General features: G+C 43.3%; 1 protein-coding gene across 1 annotated transcript in view; it reads left to right on the top strand.

The window, feature by feature from the left end:
• Positions 1-5,818, top strand: part of FAM120A (family with sequence similarity 120A) — a 135,307-nt gene extending 129,489 nt beyond the window's left edge. Inside the window, 1 exon segment of the mRNA XM_030571223.1 lies at positions 3,920-5,818. Within this exon segment, the coding sequence (XP_030427083.1) occupies positions 3,920-4,231 (312 nt within the window). The 3' untranslated portion in view covers positions 4,232-5,818.
• The last annotated feature ends 16,160 nt before the right edge of the window (positions 5,819-21,978 follow it).

The raw sequence follows: 21,978 nt of genomic DNA, 5'->3' as shown, positions 1-21,978 counted from the left end.
CTGTGAACAGTATTAAATTGTTTGTTTAAAACTTATACTGTCTGTATATCTATATAACAGTTAGTTTTCTGTCCAGTGGAAAAAAATTTCCCTAGAACCTAACCCCCCCCCCCACCTTTACATTATTTCTTATGGGGAAATTGGATTCCCTTAACAGTGTTTTGCTTAAAGTCACATTTTCAGGAACATAACTACAACGTTAAGCGAGGAGTTACTGTAGTTACCATGGTGTATATACTGGTTATTGAAACAATAAGCCATACGGACAGTGATGACAGTTCTCCCAGTGTTGTTCCATCTCATTCAGAAGCAAGCTTTGGTTATCTGATTAGAGGAGAAAAATGCACCCGGCTATAAAGAATATGCCTAGGTCCCATGTGGACAATCCTGATCAGCTGAAGGGGAGGGATATGGGACCTTAACTGAAACCAGTGAGCAAATACTAAGGAGAACTATGGAGTTGAAACAAATTGGCATTTTATATTCCCCACGGCCGACTCCCACAGTTTTTGTTCACTTTCATTCTGGTCCCCCAATTCCTTAAAAAAAAATAAAATAAAAAAATACACCAAACCAAAAGGTAATGCTAGGATTTTACCTCTATAGAGTACTCACTGTAAATACTAATAGGAAGTTGTGGAACAGCCTCTGTCCCATGTGAGCACATAGTCCCATCTTTTGGTAATGGTACAAAGAGTCCATAAATCATAGCTTTTACCTTTTCCATGGTTCTTTGAAACCATGTAACTGAAGCAAATTGGTGTTACACATATAATGCCAATTTGTTTCAGCTTCACATTTCCCCCCTGTTTTGCTCAGTCTTTCATTCCAGCTGCCCAGCACTTTTGCAAGTTAAATGAGTCCCGGGGAGATGGATTACTGGGCAGCTAGTAGACGAAGTGGACAAAAGTACGTGATAAATGTATCATGTGGCTCTGCGTTGTGTCACATGGATAGTAGCAGATAGGAGTTGGGATGGGGTGCTAACGGCTAGAGAAGTGCTCTCTTGTGAGAGACGAGGGAACTCTGAATTTCAAGTAAAACTCTTTTCAAGTTTTCTAGATACAAAAATTCAAGCTTGTTCTATTTACTTCTTTGTAGTTATTGCAACCTATTTTTCTTGTCAATGTTTGTGGAAATTGATCTAAATTTCAGTGTGTGTGTGTGACATCTGGTGTTAATTTCTGTATTTTTAAAACTTTAATTCTCATTCCCAGCACCCCAATGTAAAGTATTCTGCTGGGATTCTGTACTGAATTTACAGGCCTGGAAACAGAGGGCCTGTGTTTACCCATAGAACCAATATAGTATATTCAAGTTTGCTAGTGTCATAAGTCTCTTTCCCAGGGAATGCCTTTGAGACTGAGAGAGTAGACCAGTCTTCATGGTATGTCAGTCTTTGGGTATCAGATAGCACTTAAAAGCAAGGAAAAGGATATTGTAAGGAAATTAATATTGTAAATCTTCTACTGCCAATGTAGGGCCAGATTTTGATACCCTTCCTTATAATTAATCCTGTTTATTATGGTAGTGTGTAAGGGCCAACCAAGAATGGGGCCACATTGAGCTAGACACCACAGAAATACTGTAGTAGGTAGTCCCCACCCCAAAGACTTCACAGTCTAAGTAGACAAGACAGACACAAGGTGGGGAAAGAGGTAGAACACACAAGCAGAATGAACAATGTGATGGCTGCAAATGTCATGTTAGTTCCAGTTATTTTTTTGAAGGGTAGGTGTAGTTAGGAGGAGTTCAGCTAAATGAAAAGAAAAAGATAGGAACAGGGCAGGGGAGTGGAGGGTACGAGGGGCAAGTGTGCAGTGAAGCTGAGATGTGAAGGCTGAGAAAGGAGGGGGAAGGCTGGAGCGAACAGCCAGTCAGCACAAAGCAGAACAAGTACCCACAATAAGTAGCATCTTACCCCTCAAAGAGTTCCAATGACTTAATTGAGACAACTTGTAAAGTAAGGTGCTACTCAGCAGGAGTGGAGGGGACAAGTTGCTGGTCTTTAATTAATGCATTCTTAAGAAGTGTAAAGAAATATACATTTTGTCACAGGTTAACACCCTTAACTCTGACTCGAAATAAATGCTGTGCTTTCTTAGTGGTTTCAAAATAGCAACACAGCAAAAAACAACCTGAATGGGACACCTAAAAAGAATGTGATCATTGGTGACACAATATTGATCAGCCTCAAATGCAAGGCTACGTAACATATATAATTTCACTTCATACTGATATTATATGCTTTCCTAGCAAGCCACCTATGCCACACTAATATTAAGGGACAGCAATTTGACCAAAAAACCCCCTAGCAATTCAGAAATACCTTAACTAATATTTCCCATAGTTACAGTTAAGATTGTTGTTGTGAAATTGGGGGCTGTGTAAGATTTACACCATGTCCTTAACGTATTCATTTTTTTGCTTTTTTGCTTTAATCTACTCCTGTATCTGAGGACACTGGGGAGAACAGCTAGTGTGCTTTAGCAGGGTCCACATGGACACTTAGTGCCTGGCAAGCTAGTGCGGAGTAGATTTATGCTCCATTTTGCCACAAACTGGAGCATGTTCATTAGAAAAGTCCTACGTGTTTTGTGTTGTCATTTAGCAACTAAATTTAAAAAAAACCTGAAGTTTTTTTGTCGTGTGTTTTGGAATTGTATGGTTTATTATTGCCGCTAATGAAAAGTTAAATGTAGTTTTAATTCTCAAGCCCTATAAGTCTACATTTTCAATATTGGCTTTATGGCTTTATTTCATCTGTAGTATGTTTTCTGAGTATTTATTCTGCATTTTGTATATAAGTCACTTTCATGGGCTCTCTCTTACATATTCACAGTATATGGTATTACATGACGCTACTCATACCTTTGTTAAAAAATGTTTTCTATTGTATTTGAGAAGTAGTATGTGATCATATCATTAGACTACATTGCGTGCAAATGAGGATACAGTTAATGTTGTGTGCTGAATCTTAATTTAGGCATTTCCTGACTCTTATTTACTTACTTATACAGTCTAAACTAGGGGTAGGCAACCTTATGACATGCGTGCCGAAGGCGGCACGTGAGCTGATTTTCAGTGGCACTCACACTGCCTGGGTCCTGGCCATGTCCAGGAGCGGGGCCAGGGGGCTCTGCATTTTGATTTAATTTTAAATGAAGCTTCTTAAACATTTTTAAAACCTTATTTACTTTACGTACAACAATAGTTTAGTTATATATTATAGACTTACAGAAAGAGACCTTCTAAAAACATTAAAACGTATTACCGGCACTCAAAACCTTATATTAGAGTGAATAAATGAAGACTCGGAACACCGCTTCTGAAAAGTTGCCGACCCCTGGTCTAAACAGTGTAATTATTTCACCTGGTGCAAAGTGCAACTTCCCACGGGCATGTCAGAAAACTGGGCTGAGCTAAAAAGGTGTTCACATTAATTTTCCTTTAAGGACTGAAATTCTTTGAATTGTGGTAATCATAATTATGGTAGCCAGCTCTATCATTTTTGGCTCTTGGTCATAAAAAGCCAATTCTGTAACTAGTTAATTAAAAAAAAAAAAGGTTTCTTTACTGCATAAACCAGGGAAAGCCCAGATATATTGTCTCTGTTATTCCCCAAAGGTGAAATTGGCATTAGATGCTTTGTTTGACCTTGTGCACCCCTTCCACAGTGAGGTAAATTTTCCATGTCTGTAGATTGAAATGTTCAGTCTTTAAATCCTTGATAATCTGGGAATTTAGTATGGTATGCCAACTTTGTTACAACAGTAGGTTGTGTTTGGAATATTTCAAGTTAACCTGTAATACTTCTGTCTGTGTCCTACAGCACACTATTGGAAGTGGTGTCAAGATAATCAGTTAGAAATGTACAATGATAGCTTCTTTAATAATGTATTTTCTTTTTTTAAAATAGGGCAAACCTCCTTATGCTGCTTCAGCAGAAGAAGTGGCCAAAGAACTTAAGTCAAAATCAGAGGAATCTAAATCCTCAATTGTGTCTTCAGATGGATCCCTGGCTGAAAATGGAGTAGTGAATGAGGAGAAGCCAGCTTCCCAGATGAATGGGAATACAGGAGACGTCAGGGGTTCCAACCAGTCTGAAAGTGCCTTGAGTAATGACTCTAAAATGTGCAATACAAATCCTCACTTAAATGCACTAAATGCAGACAGTGTTTGCCATAAAGATGATACTCTTGAGGCTGCTGTCTTAAAAAAAGAAGAGTAAACTTATTTTTTATAGAGGGTGAAGGATGTTGGGAAGGGTCAGGATTAGGAATATCTGGAAAGAAAGAGAGCCTACAGTTACGTACATTTTTTCCTTTCCGTAAGAGAAAAATGAGGACTTTGGAAATTCGGATCCCTCTTTGATGTCAGAGATTTAAACAACACATTTTTAGTTTTAACCAGTTGTAGTCAAAATGCTACAATAAAACAAAAAAGGAAGAGAATGAAGAGCATTTGACTCCCGCACTTAAAATGAAGTATACATAAAGTTTAAACTGGTTATGACAAAAGCTTGTAGTTTTGTTTCTTGAAATATAAGGAAAACAAATTTTGGCAGTCTTTAAGTATATATAGCTTAAAATATAATTTTTAGTACTTGGCACCATATGTATGCCATTATATTTGATTTTGCATTACTGTGTCACAATAAAGCTTTCTTTAAGGCTTTGATTTCATGATTATGGGGGAAAAAAGGCACAACCACAGTTTTTCTTTCTTAAATTTCATCACCGTTGATGTGGTTCTTTTGTGTTAAAATGTGCAAACTATCGAAACTAAAAATTATAGAGTAATATTGCAGTTCTGCTGATTTTTAAATATACATCATACATACTTTACAAGGAAGTTAAATGGAGATAAACTTGAAATCATAGAAGATACAAATGACCTTTCAAAATAAACACAATGTGTTCTGAAACGTTTTGTGACTAATACCATGCATCCGTGATCAATGAACTATGTGGTTTTGAATCAGACGTAGACCATTAGTACTACTATTTGAGCTAAACTTCTGCATGGTTCATGATTTTTAAAGTGTGTAGTTAATATTATGCATGTTATTGTCCTCTTTCTTCCATTCTTACAAGTACTGTGCCCATTTGCAAAACAAAAAGCTAATAATCAGTAATAGTCCTATAAAAGATGTTAACTATGTTTAGTCATTGACTGATCTTGCTCTAACCTTAAAATTTTGTGATTATTGACCTCTGTTGCATTTATTCTAAAACTTAAAAAAAAAAAATTATCTAGCCGTTTTTTGAATATCAACGTTACCCTGGTGTACTCATTGCTGTATGCATTATTGTTCTCTGTTGCTGTTTTAAGCCTTCATATTAGCAAATATGAAATTCTGTGAAAAACAAAAAAAACAAAAAAAGCTTTGATCTTCAAAAAATACCCCCTTCTGTAGCAGGAAACAAATGGCTTGTTCTTGAGAACTTTCCCATCAAGAATTTAGTATAAGCAAATATACCTGTATCATTTTGATGTTTTTGTTAGTGTTTCCAAACTTAATGTACTTCAAAATCAGAATCATTTCTTTATATTTGTTTTCATATAATTCTCCTGATGCTCTTCATCACACATTAGTGATCAGAAATGAGGTGTAATTCCCCATTCCCTGCCCGCAAGAGCTAAGTAGGTATCTTAATGTAAGTTGAAGGGAGTTCTGCCCCAACTCATGGATTGTGCAAGAATGAACTACTGTTGGGTTTGATTGGTTGTAGATGGATTGTGGTGTGGTGTATTTGAAGGCTATTGAATGCAACTTACAATGCTTAATAAAAATCTTTATTCTTTTAGTATAAAATAATGTATGCCTTTTTTATTGTCATATAGACCTTTAATTAAACATATTGTGAATAAGTTTTCCTGTGCACAAATAAGCTGGTTGTTAGTGAATGACATGATCTCCTACTAGCAGGTAGAGACAGGAAGCAAAGCATTTTGTCATCATCCTTATGTAGGGGGATGTCGCCCTTGATGAGAACAATGTTCAGTCCTAATTGTTTTGTTGAACAATGCAGGTTTTATGACTTGGTTAGTAAGTTGCAAGTGTTCAATTTAACTGTTGAAGGCAGCTACAAAAATATAATTGGTCTGAAATTTGGGGAGGGGGAAGGTATATTTTCTCTGAAATATGACATAAGTTAGTCAGCAAGGCCTCCAATTCAAGGTGCTGCTGGCAGAGAGAATTAAAAATGCAGTAAATAACAAATTGAGAAGCAAAATAATTATCGTTGTGGTTACTTTAGAAACTGCTGTATTTTTGTATTAGCAAAAATGGATGAAACATTGAAAAGAAGAATTTCAGAAACTAAGGTGCTAGAATCTTCCCACGGAGAAGCTTTTATTCCCAAAAGAAATGGTGCCCTGTAATCTGTTCTGGTTCTCTGCAAATTGAACAAAAAACAAAGGAAAATCAAATTCCATGTGACTTCTCTGGCAAATATCCCTTCTCTCAGCCCCCAGAACTGACTTGGGTTCCTGGATCTTCAGGGTGCCTCACTTGCTGTGGTTTTTGCCTTATGGAGAGGCTCACGATGAGCGGCACAATGCTAGGGTGAAAGCAGTACCCTGGGTATTCACCAAGTGCTTGTTAGAGCTTGCCTACACAGGCTCCTCTTGGTTTAGCTTAAACCCCTGGCCAAAGCAACATAAGCTAACCCAAAAAAGGCACACTAATTCTGGAATAAGAACATCTGCATGGGGTTACACCGGTATAACCATAAATTGACCCCTTAGCTTATACCACTATAACTTTCCAGCACAGACAAACCCTGTGGCTGCTGCTTCTCTCCAAAACATATCTATTGTTTTATTGTCTGCACCTAGAGGCCCTGACAGAGCATGATACACATTGTAGGTGACAGGCTCTGCCTTGAGGATTTCACAGTCTGAATAGACAACACCTATGCAGGGTGAGAGAAGGGAAGTATTCTCTCAGTTTTAGAGTTGACCATGCCCAGCTTACACACACAGAGGTGTTAAATCCTGTCTTAAAACTAAGGCTATGTCTACACTATGGACCTTGCAGTGGCGCAGGTGTACTGCTGCAGCTGCACCTCTGTAAGGGGTTCCATATAGCTACTCTATACCTGCGGGAGAGCGCTCTCCTGCCCAGCATAATTAAACCATCCCCAATGAGCGGCGGTCACTAAGTCGACAGGAGAGGGTCTCCTGCCAACATAGTGCTGTCAGTGAAACTTACGTCAGTCTGAGGTGTGTTGTTTTTTTTCATACCCCTGACTGACAAAAATGTTGCCAGCAGAAGTGCTAGTGTAGACAAAGCCTTAGTGATGTTTTTAAAATGTGTTAATTAAAGCACTTAGCCAACAGTTTTAAAAGTCAGCCATTTTCCTAGTCTAGACGGTATATATAAGACGGTGATTGGCAACCTTTGGCGCAGAACCCGCCAGAGTAAGCCCCCTGGTGGGCTGGGCCAGTTTGTTTACCTGCTGCATCTGCAGGTTCGGATGATGGCGGCTCCCACGCTGCTCCAGGCCAATGGGGGCTGCAGGAAGTGGCGGCCAGCACATCCCTCGGCCCATGCTGCTTCTCACAGCCCCCATTGGCCAGTGGGAGTCGTGAACGGCTAAACCTGTGGACACGGCAGGTAAACAAACAGGCCTGGCCCACCAAGGGGCTTATCCTGGCAGGCCACATGCCAAAGGTTGCCAATCCCTGATATAAGACTTGGACCTGTATCATAGCCCTATTGTGCTGCATCTGTACCACAGCAAACAACTCTTCCCAGCAGCTCTGCTCTGAGCTCAAGTATTCAGGCTACTGACCATTGGATTTTATTGGCAATCCTCCCTTCGCTATTGTCCTGTCCCGTATTTCTGCTGGCAGTCCGTGTACCCATTGTCCTGTCCCTCCTTATTTCTCTTTGCTGGCAGTTTGTGTGCAGACTAGTTGATGTTGCAATCAGAATACTGCACCCTGGGTCAAGGTACGGTATCTTAGCCAAAAATATAGGCCACCCTTTGTCTCAGAGTGAAGGGGCTGAAGCCAGTTTCTTGCCATGTGTGGCTGTCATTGGTGAGTACCCAGTCAAGTCCAACAGAGAGCAGAAAACCCCCCAGTGAGAATGTGTTCATGGACAGTGGTAGGACTTGTAGGGTGTGTGGTCAGGCTGGAATTTTTCTTTCTTCTCCGTGGTGAGATTAGAAAGACCAAGACTGTCCCTGTCCATAAGTAGGAATAGATGTTCTTTAACGTGTGTGTGCTCTGTCTATGTAAACCATCTTGTTTTTATGGGGAACTAAGACATCATTACCCCCCTTCAGAATGGGAGCCAAAGTGAGTGAGTGTCTTCCCTGCACAGCAGTGTGATTTATACACAGAGATTTATACATAGCGATAACTGTCCTGAGTTATCTCTCCCAATGCACGATCCTAGTGGATACAAGGCATAGGTAGATTCTACCTTGTAAGAGCTGGTCGAGGTGAGCCCTGTAATTCCTCCCTGGGGTTGACTTCAACGGCAAAGTTGAGGAAGAAACTACAGATTATGCGTTTGTGTAGCTAACTCAATTTTTAAAAAACACCTTTTGATTTTTTTTTCAGTAAAGTCAGAGCCCTAATGACTCTTAATTTTCAAGCAACTAACATGTAAAATGAGACGAGGTGGGTGAGGTAATACCTGTTGTTAGAACAACTGTGGGTGAAAGAGACAAGCTTTGGAGCTACAGAGAGGTCTTCTTCAGGTCACTTTGTCTTTTTCCCTGACAGAGGTTCGTCCTGGGATCACCATAGCTACAACAAGGATACTGCTAGCATGTTGAATGTTTCTCTTGGAAGTGTTAAGCTGTAGCAAGTGATGGAGCCTGCCTATAAGAAGCAATAAAGCAACAGGGGTCCTTGAATGATCTGCCTGGATTGAACTTTGTTGCCTTAGCTGCCCCTCTATCTTTTTGTTCTTTATTTGTAGAATTAGTTGATAATTGTTTTAACTGTGGTGTTAACTTTCTAATAATGATCTGTCCAGGTTCCAGTTAATGCATTGTTATATCCAATGTTTCATGAGCCAGGTGAATAATTACTGACAATAGGGCAGATTTAGGGCCTTCAGTAAACTGTGTTGTGTACTGAAGTGCTCAGGCTTAAATGGGTGAATTTGAAGGGGTCACAAATTTGTGGAGAGAGCTGATTCTGGAAGGATAATACTGATACCTACCACTTGTATATTATAGCAATTTTCATCCATAGAGCTCATATAGTAGTGTACCTACAAGGGTAAGCTTTATTATTTCCATTTTACAGATGGCAAAACTCAGGGACAGAGACTAAGTGACTTGACATGTGATGCAGCAAGTGAGTGGCAGAACTGTGAGTAGTCTGTCTTCCTCCTGACTCCCAGTCTAATGCACTAGGGTATTCAGGAAAATCCTGTCTTTTCTCCCACAGCTCACAGTTGTGTTTAAATTACATCATTTGACTAGATTTTGAAGATATTAGTTTGTCTCAGCCTTAGCTATATTGTACTACTGCCCATGCCCCCTTATAATGAAAGTGGATTTCTGTAATGCTTTGCAATGTATTATAGGGTCGTTGTAGCACTAATGCAGAGATCAGCTTGGGGGATGCTTTAGTCATCAGATAACACTCTGCAACTGTTCTTAGAATTCTGTCGGCAGAGACCCCTTGGCTATAGTATAGAACATACTTTCCCTGGTGGGCAGGGTTTGTTTGCTGTCCAGGGTCGTAGTAAAGGGGAGTCTCATGGGTGTATTTTAGTGTAATTTAATATGTATGTGTGATGTGGGTGATAGACTTTTGGGGGTGGGGGAGAAGCAGGGAAGTCTTGCTGCTCTACTGATGGGCACTGTTTTTTACAAATACTTGTATATATATCTATATGGCCTTCTTGATAAGTACAGCGAGAAAATTGTATGCAAGTTTTTCCACAGCTAGCGATCCTTACAGAGTGTGATTACTAAGGCATGAGCTAAATCCCAGCCCCTGGGGTTAAAGGAGTTGATAGTACTTCATGATATGTTTGCTGAGACAGAACCCTTGAGCTCCACTGCTGATGCTTCACTGCTGGAAGATAGAGAGGAGCAAAGTGTAGTGAACCGGTCCCTGGACTGGGAATCAGGAGACCAGTGGTGAAATCCTGGCCCTATTGAAGTCAATGGGTGTTTTGCTTTTGATTTCAGTGAGGCCCCGGATTCTATTCCAGACTCTGTCACTGACCTGCTGTGTGACCTTGGACAAGCCTCTTCCTCTCTTGGTGCCTGACTCTCCCTTCTGCCCCTTGTCTGTTTTGTGCATGTAGATTGTCAGTTTGTGACAGGGACTGACTCATTCTGTGTTTTTGTACAGCACCTAGTGTGATGGGACCCTAGTCATGGCTGTGGCCTCTAGGTGCTACTGTAATGTGAATTAATAATTAGGGCAAGGAAGAGCTTCTTGCATTAAATATGCACTATGCAACCTTAAAAGACAGTTCCTCAAATAATAAATATTGGTTAAATCTGCCTGGTGCCTTTGATGTGCTCGCTGGTAACTGCTTAATTATTATTCTCAGCTTTTTTATTGTGTGCGTTTCTCTTCTCCCCTTTGGATGCAGCATTGCTTCGTAGAGGTTTCTGTGCCCCTCACCCCTTCTTTTTTCTTTTTTTTTTTTGTTCTCCTTATCTGATACATGATGCTTCTTAATCTGTTCTGAGGGCTAAATCCTTATTAAATCAGTGTAGTGATGTATAGTTGCAGAAGATGTGACAGCTGGAAAGGAAGTTTAAAGAAAAAAGTTGAGCGTTTAATGAGGCAGAAGGGAAAGAGAGAGCTTTTCTACCAGAAGCAACCTTCTGTTCCCATCAGCAAGGGGACATTCTGCCCATGGAGTCCACAGAACCCACTTCCCTCTTTGCTGCCTTGTCGTCCTGAAATAGGAGCGTCTTTGTTTTGATCTTAAGAACCTCATGGGAAGAAACATTTTTGTTTCTTGCTGAGTTTAACTGAAACCTAGCAGTGAAGCAGTTTGCTTCACCAACCTGAAAATACGGTGACAGTAAAACCTCTTTGGGTGGATAGATTGCCTTGCTCCCCATCCATGTTGGACACAGGTGTGTCTAGCTAACTCTGAGACATTGGGGTAGTGAAAATGTGGCTTAAACAGGAAAGGAACAAAAGGATCAAGTTTTACTAACTGGTACTTCATGGAAGACCTCTGACAAATTACAGTAAATCAGAAGTAGTGAAATTCTGCTAGAACAGGACTTGGACAGCTTACATTGACTGACTGTCCAGGAACTAGAGGAATGATGGAATGGAGTTTGACACAAGAGGAGAGAGGATGTCTGAAGATACTGAGAGAGATGACTGGTGCAGAGGAACTGCTTCCCATGCTGTCAGTAGTGTGACGGCCTAGCTTAGGTTGGGTGTTGGGAGAAGAAGGAATAAGTGCATGTTAGTAGGTTTCACTGGATAGTATATTTTAGTTGCAACTTTTCACTGAACAGAGGCACCCTTTATTGATTTTTAACTTTAAAACCCCACTCTCTGCAAAGACATAAATTATTTCTGACTACTTCACAGGAAGAGAATTTACAATGAAGTGGAGAGGGTGGAAGCAACCACTCTATGGCAAACTGAGAAGGCACACTGGATGGATATACAAGAGGTAAGCATTTTTTTTGTTGTTAACAGACATATGCAGATAAAGGAGACTTAAAAACAAAACTCTCTAATGCCAGTTCGCTGGGGATTTCAATTCGCCTGATAAGGAAAAGCATAAGGAATGAGCAAAGGTGCCTAGTTCTGAAGATAAATACTACAGGATGTTAACCAGCAAGATCAGAAATTATTTTGGGCTTGTTTCTAGAGACCCAGCTAAGTACTGTGTAAAATGATAAAGCTGGTGAATGTGCAGGCCCACTTGTCATGTGAAATGCTTACAGTACATGTGGGATTTTGCAGCCCAATCCAGGAGTGGTGAAAGAATGACACAATGGTTAAGCAAAGGTCAGTGAATATACTGTAGAAAAACAGGGACTTATTAAACTGGCAACACTTTAATTATGTCATTGTATAGCTATTTTATTATAAAAATCTGACTCCTTATGGCACTAAATAGATGCCATCAAAGTCTGCCTTGCAATCTGATAGATGGAGAGCGCTTACATGTGCTCCTGTGCAGAATTTCTGAATGGTCATGTGTCCTTTCCTCCTTCATTCACTGCCAGTGTGAAAAAGCTAAAGGTGGCAAAGCGATGGGTCTGTGTCTCTAGGAAACTGCAGGGTGGAATGTTAGAGTCCAGAGTCTCAGTGACATGGGGAAAGAATTCAGATGAGATAAGGGTGCGGGCTGAGGAGGAAAGGGGATTGAGACACTTCTGCGGTGAACTCAGCACATGGAGTTCATTGGTTTTTTGCTTTACCTTAGGTGAGCCTGTGCCCAGAGAACTCAGAACCAGCAGTGCTTTGGCTGAGTCAGGTGGCAGAAATGAGAGGAGAGTGGAGTGGAGGGTTCTCCCAAGCCACGGACAGGTTGGACAAGGTCCTCACCCTGCCAAACTCGGTGACCGTCTCCCTGCGGTGGTGGTCCACACCGAGCAACATGCACCGGGGGGTCCCATTTAGGGGCAGGGCCCTGTCCATGGAGCTGGTGTCCGATGCATCGGACCTGGGCTGGGGAGCCCATGTGGGGAATTTTCAGACCCAAGGCCTGTGGTCTCCACAAGACCTGACCCTTCACATAATGTCAAGGAACTCAGAGTGGTGCAACTGGCGTGTACAGCCTTCTGCTCACACCTGAAGGGCAAGGTAGTCAGGGTTCTCACGGACAACATGGCCTCAATGTTCTATATCAACAGGCAAGGCAGGGCCCGATCCTCCGCCCTCTGTCACGAAGCCCCAGTCTGTGGGACGTCCACTGAAAAGCCTTTCACCTACCGGGTGCCTGGAATGTGAGGGCAGATCGCTTGAGCAGGGATTTTTCCTCTCAGCACGAGTGGTCCCTACACCTGGAAGTGGCCCTCTAGCTTTTCCAGAGGTGGGGAACTCCCCAGGTGGACCTATTCACGAACCGAAAGAACCGAAGATGCCCCTGGTTCTGCTCCAGGGGGGCCTGGGGAGGGGTGCTATCTCCGATGCCTTTATCCTGACCTGGTCAGGCCAACTCCTATATGCCTTCCCCCTGTTCCGCTGATCAGCAGGGTCCTAGGGAAAATAAAGACAGACAGGCCAGGGTTCTCCTCATTGCCCTGGCATGGGCCAGGCAGCACTGGAGTGGGACCCTCTTGGGCCTGGTGGTGGCTCTGTGGTGGCCGTTGCCACGCCGCTCGGACCTGCTCTCTCAGGACTGGGGTCGTCTCCTCCACCCCAGCCTGGCAGCTCTTCACCTCACGGCGTGGCTGCTCAGTGGCTAGGTGGCAAGGAGAGGACATGCTCAGCTCGGGTTCAGTGCATCCTCCTTGAGAGTAGACAGCCCTCCACTTGCCGCTCCTACATGGCGAAGTGGTCTCATTTTGCTAGGTGGGCGACGGACCAAGGTGTATCCCCAATGGCTGCCCTAATCCAGCTTATTCTCGATTACCTCCTCCGCCTAAGGGCCCAGGGTTTGGCACCCTCATCAGTCGGTGCATCTGACAGCCATATCTGCTTTCCATCCTCCAGTGCAAGGTCACACGGTGTTTCCCCATGCTGGTTCCTTAAGGGTTAGGACCGTCCGATTCCTTAAAGGTTTGGACCAGCTTTACCCATATTCTAAGCCCCTGGTCCTGCAGTGGGCCCTGAATCTGGTGCTGGCTTGGCTTACGGGGCCCCCGTTTGAGCCGCTGGTCACATGTTCCTGGTCTCACCTCTCATGGAAGGTGGCCTTCCTGGTTGCTATCACGTCAGCCAGGTGGGTCTCGGAGCTCAGGGCCCTGGCCTCAGAGCCACTGTATACTGTGTTTCATAAGGACAAAGTCAAGCTCTGCCCACACCCTACGTTCCTCCCGATTGTCCGCCTACCACATGGGTCAGGACATTTTTCTACCAGTCCTTTGCCCCAAACCACACATGACTTATGAGGAACGCCGCCTCCACACGCTCGATGTGAGGCAGGCTCTGGCTTTCTACCTTGAGCGAACCAAACTGTTCAGAGAGTCCTCACAGCTGTTTGTCGCCTCAGCTGAGTGTGAGAAGCCAGCTGATTTCCACTCAGCAGCTGTCCAACTGGATCACTTCATGTGTCAGCTCCTGTTATGAGTTGGCGAGTGTTCCCCCGCCGCCTATTGTTAGGGCACACTCGACGTAGGCACAGGCCTTGTCGGCTGCCTTTGTGGCCCACGTCCCTATTCAGGACATTTGTAGGGCCGCCATGTGGTCTTCGGTTCACACGTTCACCTCGCACTATGGGATAGTCTCCCAAATCAGGGATGACACTGGGTTCAGCAGTGCGATACTCCATGCCGAGAACTTGTGAACTCCTGCCCACCTCCAGCAGATACAGCTTGGATCCACCTGCTGTGGAATACACATGAGCAATCACTCGAAGAAGAAAAGGCAGTTACCTTTTTCCATAACTCGTATTCTTCGAGATGTGTTGCTCATGTGTATTCCACATCCCGCCCTCCTTGCCTGCTGCTGGAATTGTCTGGTAAGAAGGAACTGAGGGTGGGGGGAGCGCGCAGCTCCCCTTATACCATCGCAGGCAGGCACCACTTCAGGGGGCACAGGGGGTGCTCCCCCCCCGGGTACTGTTAGGGGGAAAACTTCCAGCACCGGTGCATGTGGCGAGCATGCCCCCTACTGTGGAATAGACATGAGCAACACATCTCGAAGAACACCAGTTATGGAAAAAGGTAACGGTCTTATATGGAACGTCTCCCTCCCTCTGTGATGTTGCATTGGTGCCATTTCTCAGACAGAAAATATCATATTGCCGCTACATAAATCCATGGTATGTCCACATCTTGAATACTGCATGCAGATGTGGTTGCCCCATCTCAAAAAAGATATATTGGAATTGGAAAAGGTTCAGAAAAGGGCAACAAAAATTATTAGGGGTATGGAATGGCTTCCATATGAGGAGAGATTAATAAGACTGGAATTTTTCAGCTTGGACAAGAGACAACTAAGGGGAGTATGATTGAGATCTATAAAATCGTGACTGCTGTGCACAAAGTAAATAAGGAAGTGTTATTTACTCCTCATAACACAAGAACTAGAGGGCACCAAATGGGCAGCAGGTTTAAAACAAATAAAAGGAAGTATTTTTTTCACACAGCACACAGTCAACCTGTGGAACTCTTTGCCAGAGGATGTTGTGAAGGCCAAGACTCAGGACCGGCGCTAGGGGTTTGAGCGCCCTAGGCGGATGGCAATTTCGCTGCCCCACGTGCTGGTCCCGCGGCTACGCTGGAGCTGCTGCAGTCATGCCTGCGGAGGGTCCGGTGCTCCGTGGCTCCGGTGGAGCTGCTGCAGTCTTGCCTGCGGCAGCTCCACTGGAGCCGTGCGAGCACCCGACCGTCCACAGGCACGACTGCGGCAGCTCCACCGGAGCTGCGGAGCACCGGACCCTCCACAGGTACCACTGCGGCAGCCCCACCGGAGCCGCCTGCAACCCCCTCCGGCAAAATGGCACCCACCATTTATTCTGGCGCCCTAGGCGATTGCCTAGGCTGCCTAAATGAAGCGCCAGTCCTGCCAAGACTATAACAGAGTTCAAAAAAGAACTAGTTAAATTCATGGAGGATAGGTCTATCAGTGGCTATTAGGGATGGTATCCCTAACCTCTGTTTGCCAGAAGCTAGGAATGGGTGAGAGGGGATGGATCACTTGGTGATTACCTGTTCTGTTCCTTCCCTCTGGGGCACCTGGCATTGGTCACTGTCGGAAAACAGGATATTGGGCTAGATGGACCTTTGGTCTGACTCAGTATGGCCATTCATATGTTCTTATGCCTCTTACTCCAGATCGCCTCTAAAATGGAAGGGGAGCAGCTGTGACTATCTAAATATATTTGTAAAGAGGTGCCACCTTCGATGGGTTTGTGCATAGGAGGTGATCCTGCTCCTACTGACCATCTCTGTTGCTAGGGATGACTTTTCTTGAGTTAGGAAAGTGGACAAACACCTTATTCTAAATTAAGAGCGTCAGGAGAGGCAGCCTGATCCAGTGGATAGGACCCTGGAAGGGGACTCAGGAGGCGTGCGTTCAGTGCCTCACGCTGCAAATGACTTGCTGTGTGACCTTGAATAAGTTGCCTCCCCTTGGTGTCTGAAATAGAGCTAGACAGGAGCTCCTGGTTCCCACTTCCCTGTTTAGACCACTTGACTAAGCATGGTGCAGTTGTGGGGGGGGGCCCACAAACCTAGTTTTCCAATAGATCAGCATCCTTTGCAGGTTTAGCTTGTACATCAGGGTGAAATCCTGACTCCACTGGCGTCAATCAGTGGGAAATTTGCCATTGATTTCCGTGGAGCCAGGATGTCCCCCCAGCAGTTATAGCTTTTTCTTTTAACAGGTATATCCCTATATCCTGTTCCTGTAAATGTTGGTTTAAGTGTGTGTGGCGGTTGGGGGGGCAGAGTGTTTGGTTTTTGGCTGTGTGTTGTTTTGCCTTGGTGTACAAACCAGTATTCATTTAACAACCCTGTATGTAAGTTGTGTGCACTTAACAAAGAGGAAAAGAAACCCGTTATAATAGTGGAACTTCCAACACTTTGAAACCGCTTCAAGGTGAACTTCTGGCTTCCTTTGCTTTGTGGTGAATGAGCCTCTCATTGCTTCACAAGAACCCCTAATAAAAACAGGAGGGGGTTAAATAAATACTAATTACACTAATGGCAGAGGCCCACTCCCACCCTTTGTGTCTCCTCTCCCATTGTTAAGCTGCAAGCTACAAGGAATGTAAAGGATCCTGGTCCCAGTTGAATTCACCTGCAGAATAACCCATCTGACGTGTTTGGAAGTTCTGATTTGTTTCTTGTAATCTAACCATTGGATTAAGTCTAGCATTTTGGTCTTTACCAAGCTAGATAGATTTGTGACTTCAGGCCTGAAGACAGTTACTGATAAGACCTTTGAAAAGGCCGTTACTTCATTTCCATCAGGATTCTTGTGATATTTTGGAGTTTAAAGCCCCAGTTCCTGCAGTCAAGTTGTTATGCAAAAATGTTCCTTTTTTATAACGAAAGCCCAGTTGCTAGCCCTCATGGCTGCAGAGAAGCGCTTAAAAATATGAACCTGAAAAGATCCAAAACCAGTGGAGAAAAAAAAGGACCCCAAGGCTCAAAATGTAGCACTTTCACCAATCTCATTTTTGGTAGCCCTGACTTGTTTTTTAAACACTTGGAATTGGCCATATTGGTTATTGCATTAGATAAATGGGGTGAACTGCTAACCCGGGATGAAGTAATTCTCTGAGGCCCAAGGAGGTCCTGGAAAGATTGGTTTCTGGAGTTGCATTGCTCCCTTACTTGGTTGGGTTGTTTCACAAGCGAATGCAGACAGAAAGGAAACAGATTTCCTTCTAGTTTCACTTCCAGAATGCCATTAGACAGCCTTTGTGGTTCTGCCCTTGGCTTTTAGTGGATGCTCTAGTAGAGCTAGGACAGCATGGTTGTTACCAGCTAGCGCCACTGGAAAAATTAATAGTTTAATGGGAATGGAGCGTCTCCATTTACTTTCTCCGTTTACCTCTGAGTCTAGTGTTGCCACTTGGCACCTTTCGTGAGCACCGAAAATCCACATTTTGTGATTCTTCCCCTTGCCCTGTTGCATTATATTCTCAGAGAATAGTGTATATGGGAATGTGATGGTCATGAAAGGCACCAGAGCAACAGCACTGGAAACAGAAGTCATCTGTTTATCCAAAGACCAGGTGTAGCATGGACAGTGGCAGCAAAAACATCCCCACCGCTGCCTCTCCAATGCAGCTCAGTCCTGATCCTGATAAGCATTTCCATGGCTGGGAGGGTAGTTTCATTTCTGTGGCCATTCACTATTTGGCCTCTTTGCATAAGGCAAGAATATTACTAAGGCTGCCAGCTCATGTTCATGATGTTTCCCTTCTTCTCTGCACCCTCCACTTGGATTTGTTTCTCTGCAAAGACGGATTAGTTAACAAAACCATCTTGCTCTCCCAGCTTTCTGAAAAGCCCTACAAGTTCTGGTGAGGCAACACAACCATTTCAGAGATACGGGAAGTGCTTTCCTGAAGAAGTTGTCCCCATGGTGCCTTATATTTCTGGGTGGCAGAGAAGATTGTAATCTGAATAAGGGTAGAGTGCTATCACCTAACAAACAGATGTATGGATATACTGGTAAATCTGGATCCTCATCTGTGAAGAACGGTTCCAGCAGAAGGCAATGGCTGTAGATTAACTTCCTAGAAAATCGACATATCCCGTCTATTCCATGTGAGCTGTCCCAAGTGGTTGAGCTGTACAAAGATAGGTGAAAAATACCATAGCAAAGCATAGAAAAATAGTTTCAATTCTTCAACTGTGATCTCCCTGCTAATGTTCCTGAAGGGAACAGACAGGAAGCTCTTATTGCAGTGTGCTTTTAGCAAAATTGAAGCCCGGGGACTGCTGCGTTAGGAAATGCAGTTTGCTAATGGTTTAAAATGCTGTTTATATAAACGGCTTTACACAAATTTCACTCTGCCCATGGTTATTGCACAAGCCTTTTCATGGGAATCATTTTTTAAATAGCATTTTCCTGAACAGTTCTCTGCGATGGCTGTCTCTGCGGTGCAGAGAGAGCCTTAATGGCCAAACCAGGGGAGAGACTTGCATGTTGAGGTAGCCATCAGACAAAGCACATGCCAGAGGAAATCCTCCTGTGTTCTGCTGAGGGCAGCACAGTCTGGAAGCAGGGCAGAGTCTCACTGGAAACATAAGATTCTGGAAAATAACCTTTTGGATAATGGTTTGCTTTCCAGAAATGGGGGTTGAGTCCAGCAGCTTCCGTACTCACTAGTTCTTGCTCCGGTACATCTCAGGAGAGGTTTCCTTCTCTATCACTTCTGCAGTTCAGCAGCTACCGAGCTCATGATGGGTGGAATAGGCGGATTCTATCCTTGTGGTTCCAGGATAGACAACAGCAGCAACAGAGGGTTATTGAGGAGAAGTGTCTTTCTCCTTTCCTTGTGCAGATAATTGATGGTTTCTGCTTGCATCATTCTCCTGGATGTTTGTTCTGCAGTAGTGGGCTTGTTCTGTTTTTCAACTACATTTATGGTCTCCTGTATTTAGGTCATTGTTCATCAGGCTCATGAATGACTGTAGATGTGGCTAGGGAATGGTATTGCCATGTACTGTGTAGCAGATCATGTGAGATCTTTGCGGGAAAGGAGATGATGGAGGAGAATGGATTTCTCTCTCTTTCATCTAGCAGATTAATTCTGAGGGAGGGTCCCTTGGTTGTGCTGTTTCCACCTCTATGTAGGTGGCAACCCTAACTGTATTTCACTGGCTCTTGTTTGAGGGAATGCTGCAGCTTTCCTCGCTGCGTGAGAGCTCACTCACGGTTGTAGGGGAGGTCATTATGTTTTCCCAAGGGGGTTATTGTATCTACTAATCTGGACTCAGATATTGTGTCTTTTGTCTGGGCTGGCTGTTGCTGTAGAAGAGAGAACCACAGTTTGATAGGCACTTACCAAAAGAGGAGATGCATGAGGTCAAAGAAGGAGGAAAGAGAAGGGATATGCTGGAATGTTGAGCCTTGCGTTTTTAATTTTCACAGTAAAGTGAATGTTGAAAAATGTTTAGATGTTACATTTGCTTGCAGAGCCTGAAGAGGGCTGCCTAGCACAACTGGATTGTTTTACAAGGAGGTGTTACACTGCTCTACAGCCAAAATGCTTCTGAAATAAATGTAGTCCAACTTTACTAATTCTGGGTCAGTGAGAATGAAAATGATGCTTAAAATTGTTGATTGGCTCTAGTTTTCAAGATATGCTATTGGGTCAGTATATACGACCCTTGACTTGGGAATGGCAGAGGAGAAGTGAGTTATAAAGGGAAGAGATCTCAATTTAAACTAGAAATGACTAAAATACATCTTTGACTGGATCTATGAATAAATCTATGACTGGGTTTGGACAGTACTTGCTTTTTAGGCAAAACAATGAATGATGCAATCTGAAGCTGGTATTGCGTCATACATGATATGAATTGCATCATGTTATTCCTAGAAGTCATGGATGATGCAATCATAACGAAGCTTACATCACTCTGCTGAACAAATTGCCCTATATCAGCTCTAGAAATCATAGTGTCGTGCTCTCTTATTTGTCAGTGTTTGATTTTGCAAAGGGACACATTTCTGTTTAGCCAAAGTGAGCAGAGATGCCTCGTACTTGTGTGAACAGTGCAGATAACTTGTGCTAGGTTTGTGGTGAAGTGACTTTTGCATCACAAAAGCGCAGTATAACCACTATGGTAAGAAAGCCTATCGCCTTTATTTTGGCTGCAAAAACTGGAGATCAGGACAGAGGTGGGCCCCTAACATACGCTGCAACACTTGTGCAACAAATCTTCACCAGTAGTTGAACAGGAAAAGGAATCTATGCCTTTGCAGTGCCAATGATTTGGAGAGAGCCAACAGATCAATCCAGCAATTGTTACTTCTGCATGGTGCCTCCAGTTGGAAAGGTGTGTCAAAGAGAAAAAGTGGACTGTGCATTATCTAAACATTCCATCAGCTATACGCCCAGTACTCCACGGAGAAGGACTGCCGGTTTCCTGATGCACCAGAATCATTCTCACTTGAGTCAGACGAGGAAGAGGAAAGGATGAAACTTCTGGTCCTGAACCATCAATGTCACAGGACCCACATTTTCTCCCATCCTCCTCCTCTGAACCCACACTCATAACACAGGTGAACTGAATGACCTTGTCAGGGATTTGGAACTACCCAAGAGTAAGGCAGAGCTGTTGGCTCCAGACTACAGCAGTGGAATCTCCTGGCAGGCTTCAGGGCAAATGGAGCCCATCAATGCTTGCAGACTATTGCTGGACAGTGAAAGAGATGCTCCATTTAACGAATACAAGAGACAAGCCAAGAAGCGCCGAGTAGACACTGAATAGGACTAAACTATGTACATTACAGTTTTTTTGCCTTTTGTTTCATAATAAATTTTATTTCTATAACCCTTTTGCTGATTTTTAAAGTGTTACATAAACAGGGACAGGTGAATATTATCATGTAAGCAACCATAAACACATGAAAAGACCTAGGTTTACAATTTGTGTTTTAAAACTCTATTATCTACACAATATACATAGACATAAAATGTAAAAACTTAAATATCTTAGAAACAGTAGCCATCAGTTGTTTTAATTGTCATATTTGAATTCAGCACATCAGAATACATAATAATATCACATTTATCTCTGAAGACAGACGACTTCTCAAAAATTGTAGACCAGTGTTATTGGTGTTAATGCTGACAGAGAGAATCTCTGTGGAGAAGAAACTCTTGCAGAAAAAGGATCACTCAAACAAACCCTTCATTGCACCACAACTGTAGCTGTTCTTAGGAGCATTCCCTAGCACAGGGGCCTATTTTAATAAGAGTAAAACTCAGACGTTGAATATTTATATGAGTGGCATGATGCAGTTGTTGTGAAATGACACTAAGACTGTTTATGGTAACTGCGGTTTGTAAACTCTTCACAGTGCCTGGGAAAGGAGTGCGTATGATATAGGTGAAGCGTAGGAACTATGCTTTTATGAACGTGATTCTCATGACTGCAAGTGATTGCTTATGGTATGACTGACTGTTTCCAACTTGATGACAATTACTTCAGTCAGTTAATAGTAATGCAGCCTGGAAACGAGTGTAAAAAGGCCAGGCCTAAACGATAGGAAAGAAGGAACTCAGCGTGGTTATACCTTCCTCCGCATGAGCTTAACTCTGTGATGACCCCTCGGTAAATTATGGGGGCCTCCATTGGGCAGGTTCCCTTCCCTCCAAATCATGAGCATGTACATCCTTGTGGGGCCTACAGTAATTACTGTCCT

Source organism: Gopherus evgoodei, chromosome 7 (assembly GCF_007399415.2).
Source record: "Gopherus evgoodei ecotype Sinaloan lineage chromosome 7, rGopEvg1_v1.p, whole genome shotgun sequence".
NCBI lineage: Eukaryota > Metazoa > Chordata > Testudines > Testudinidae > Gopherus > Gopherus evgoodei.
Note: the sequence above shows the minus strand (reverse complement) of the source record. Positions and strands in the feature narration are given on the sequence as shown.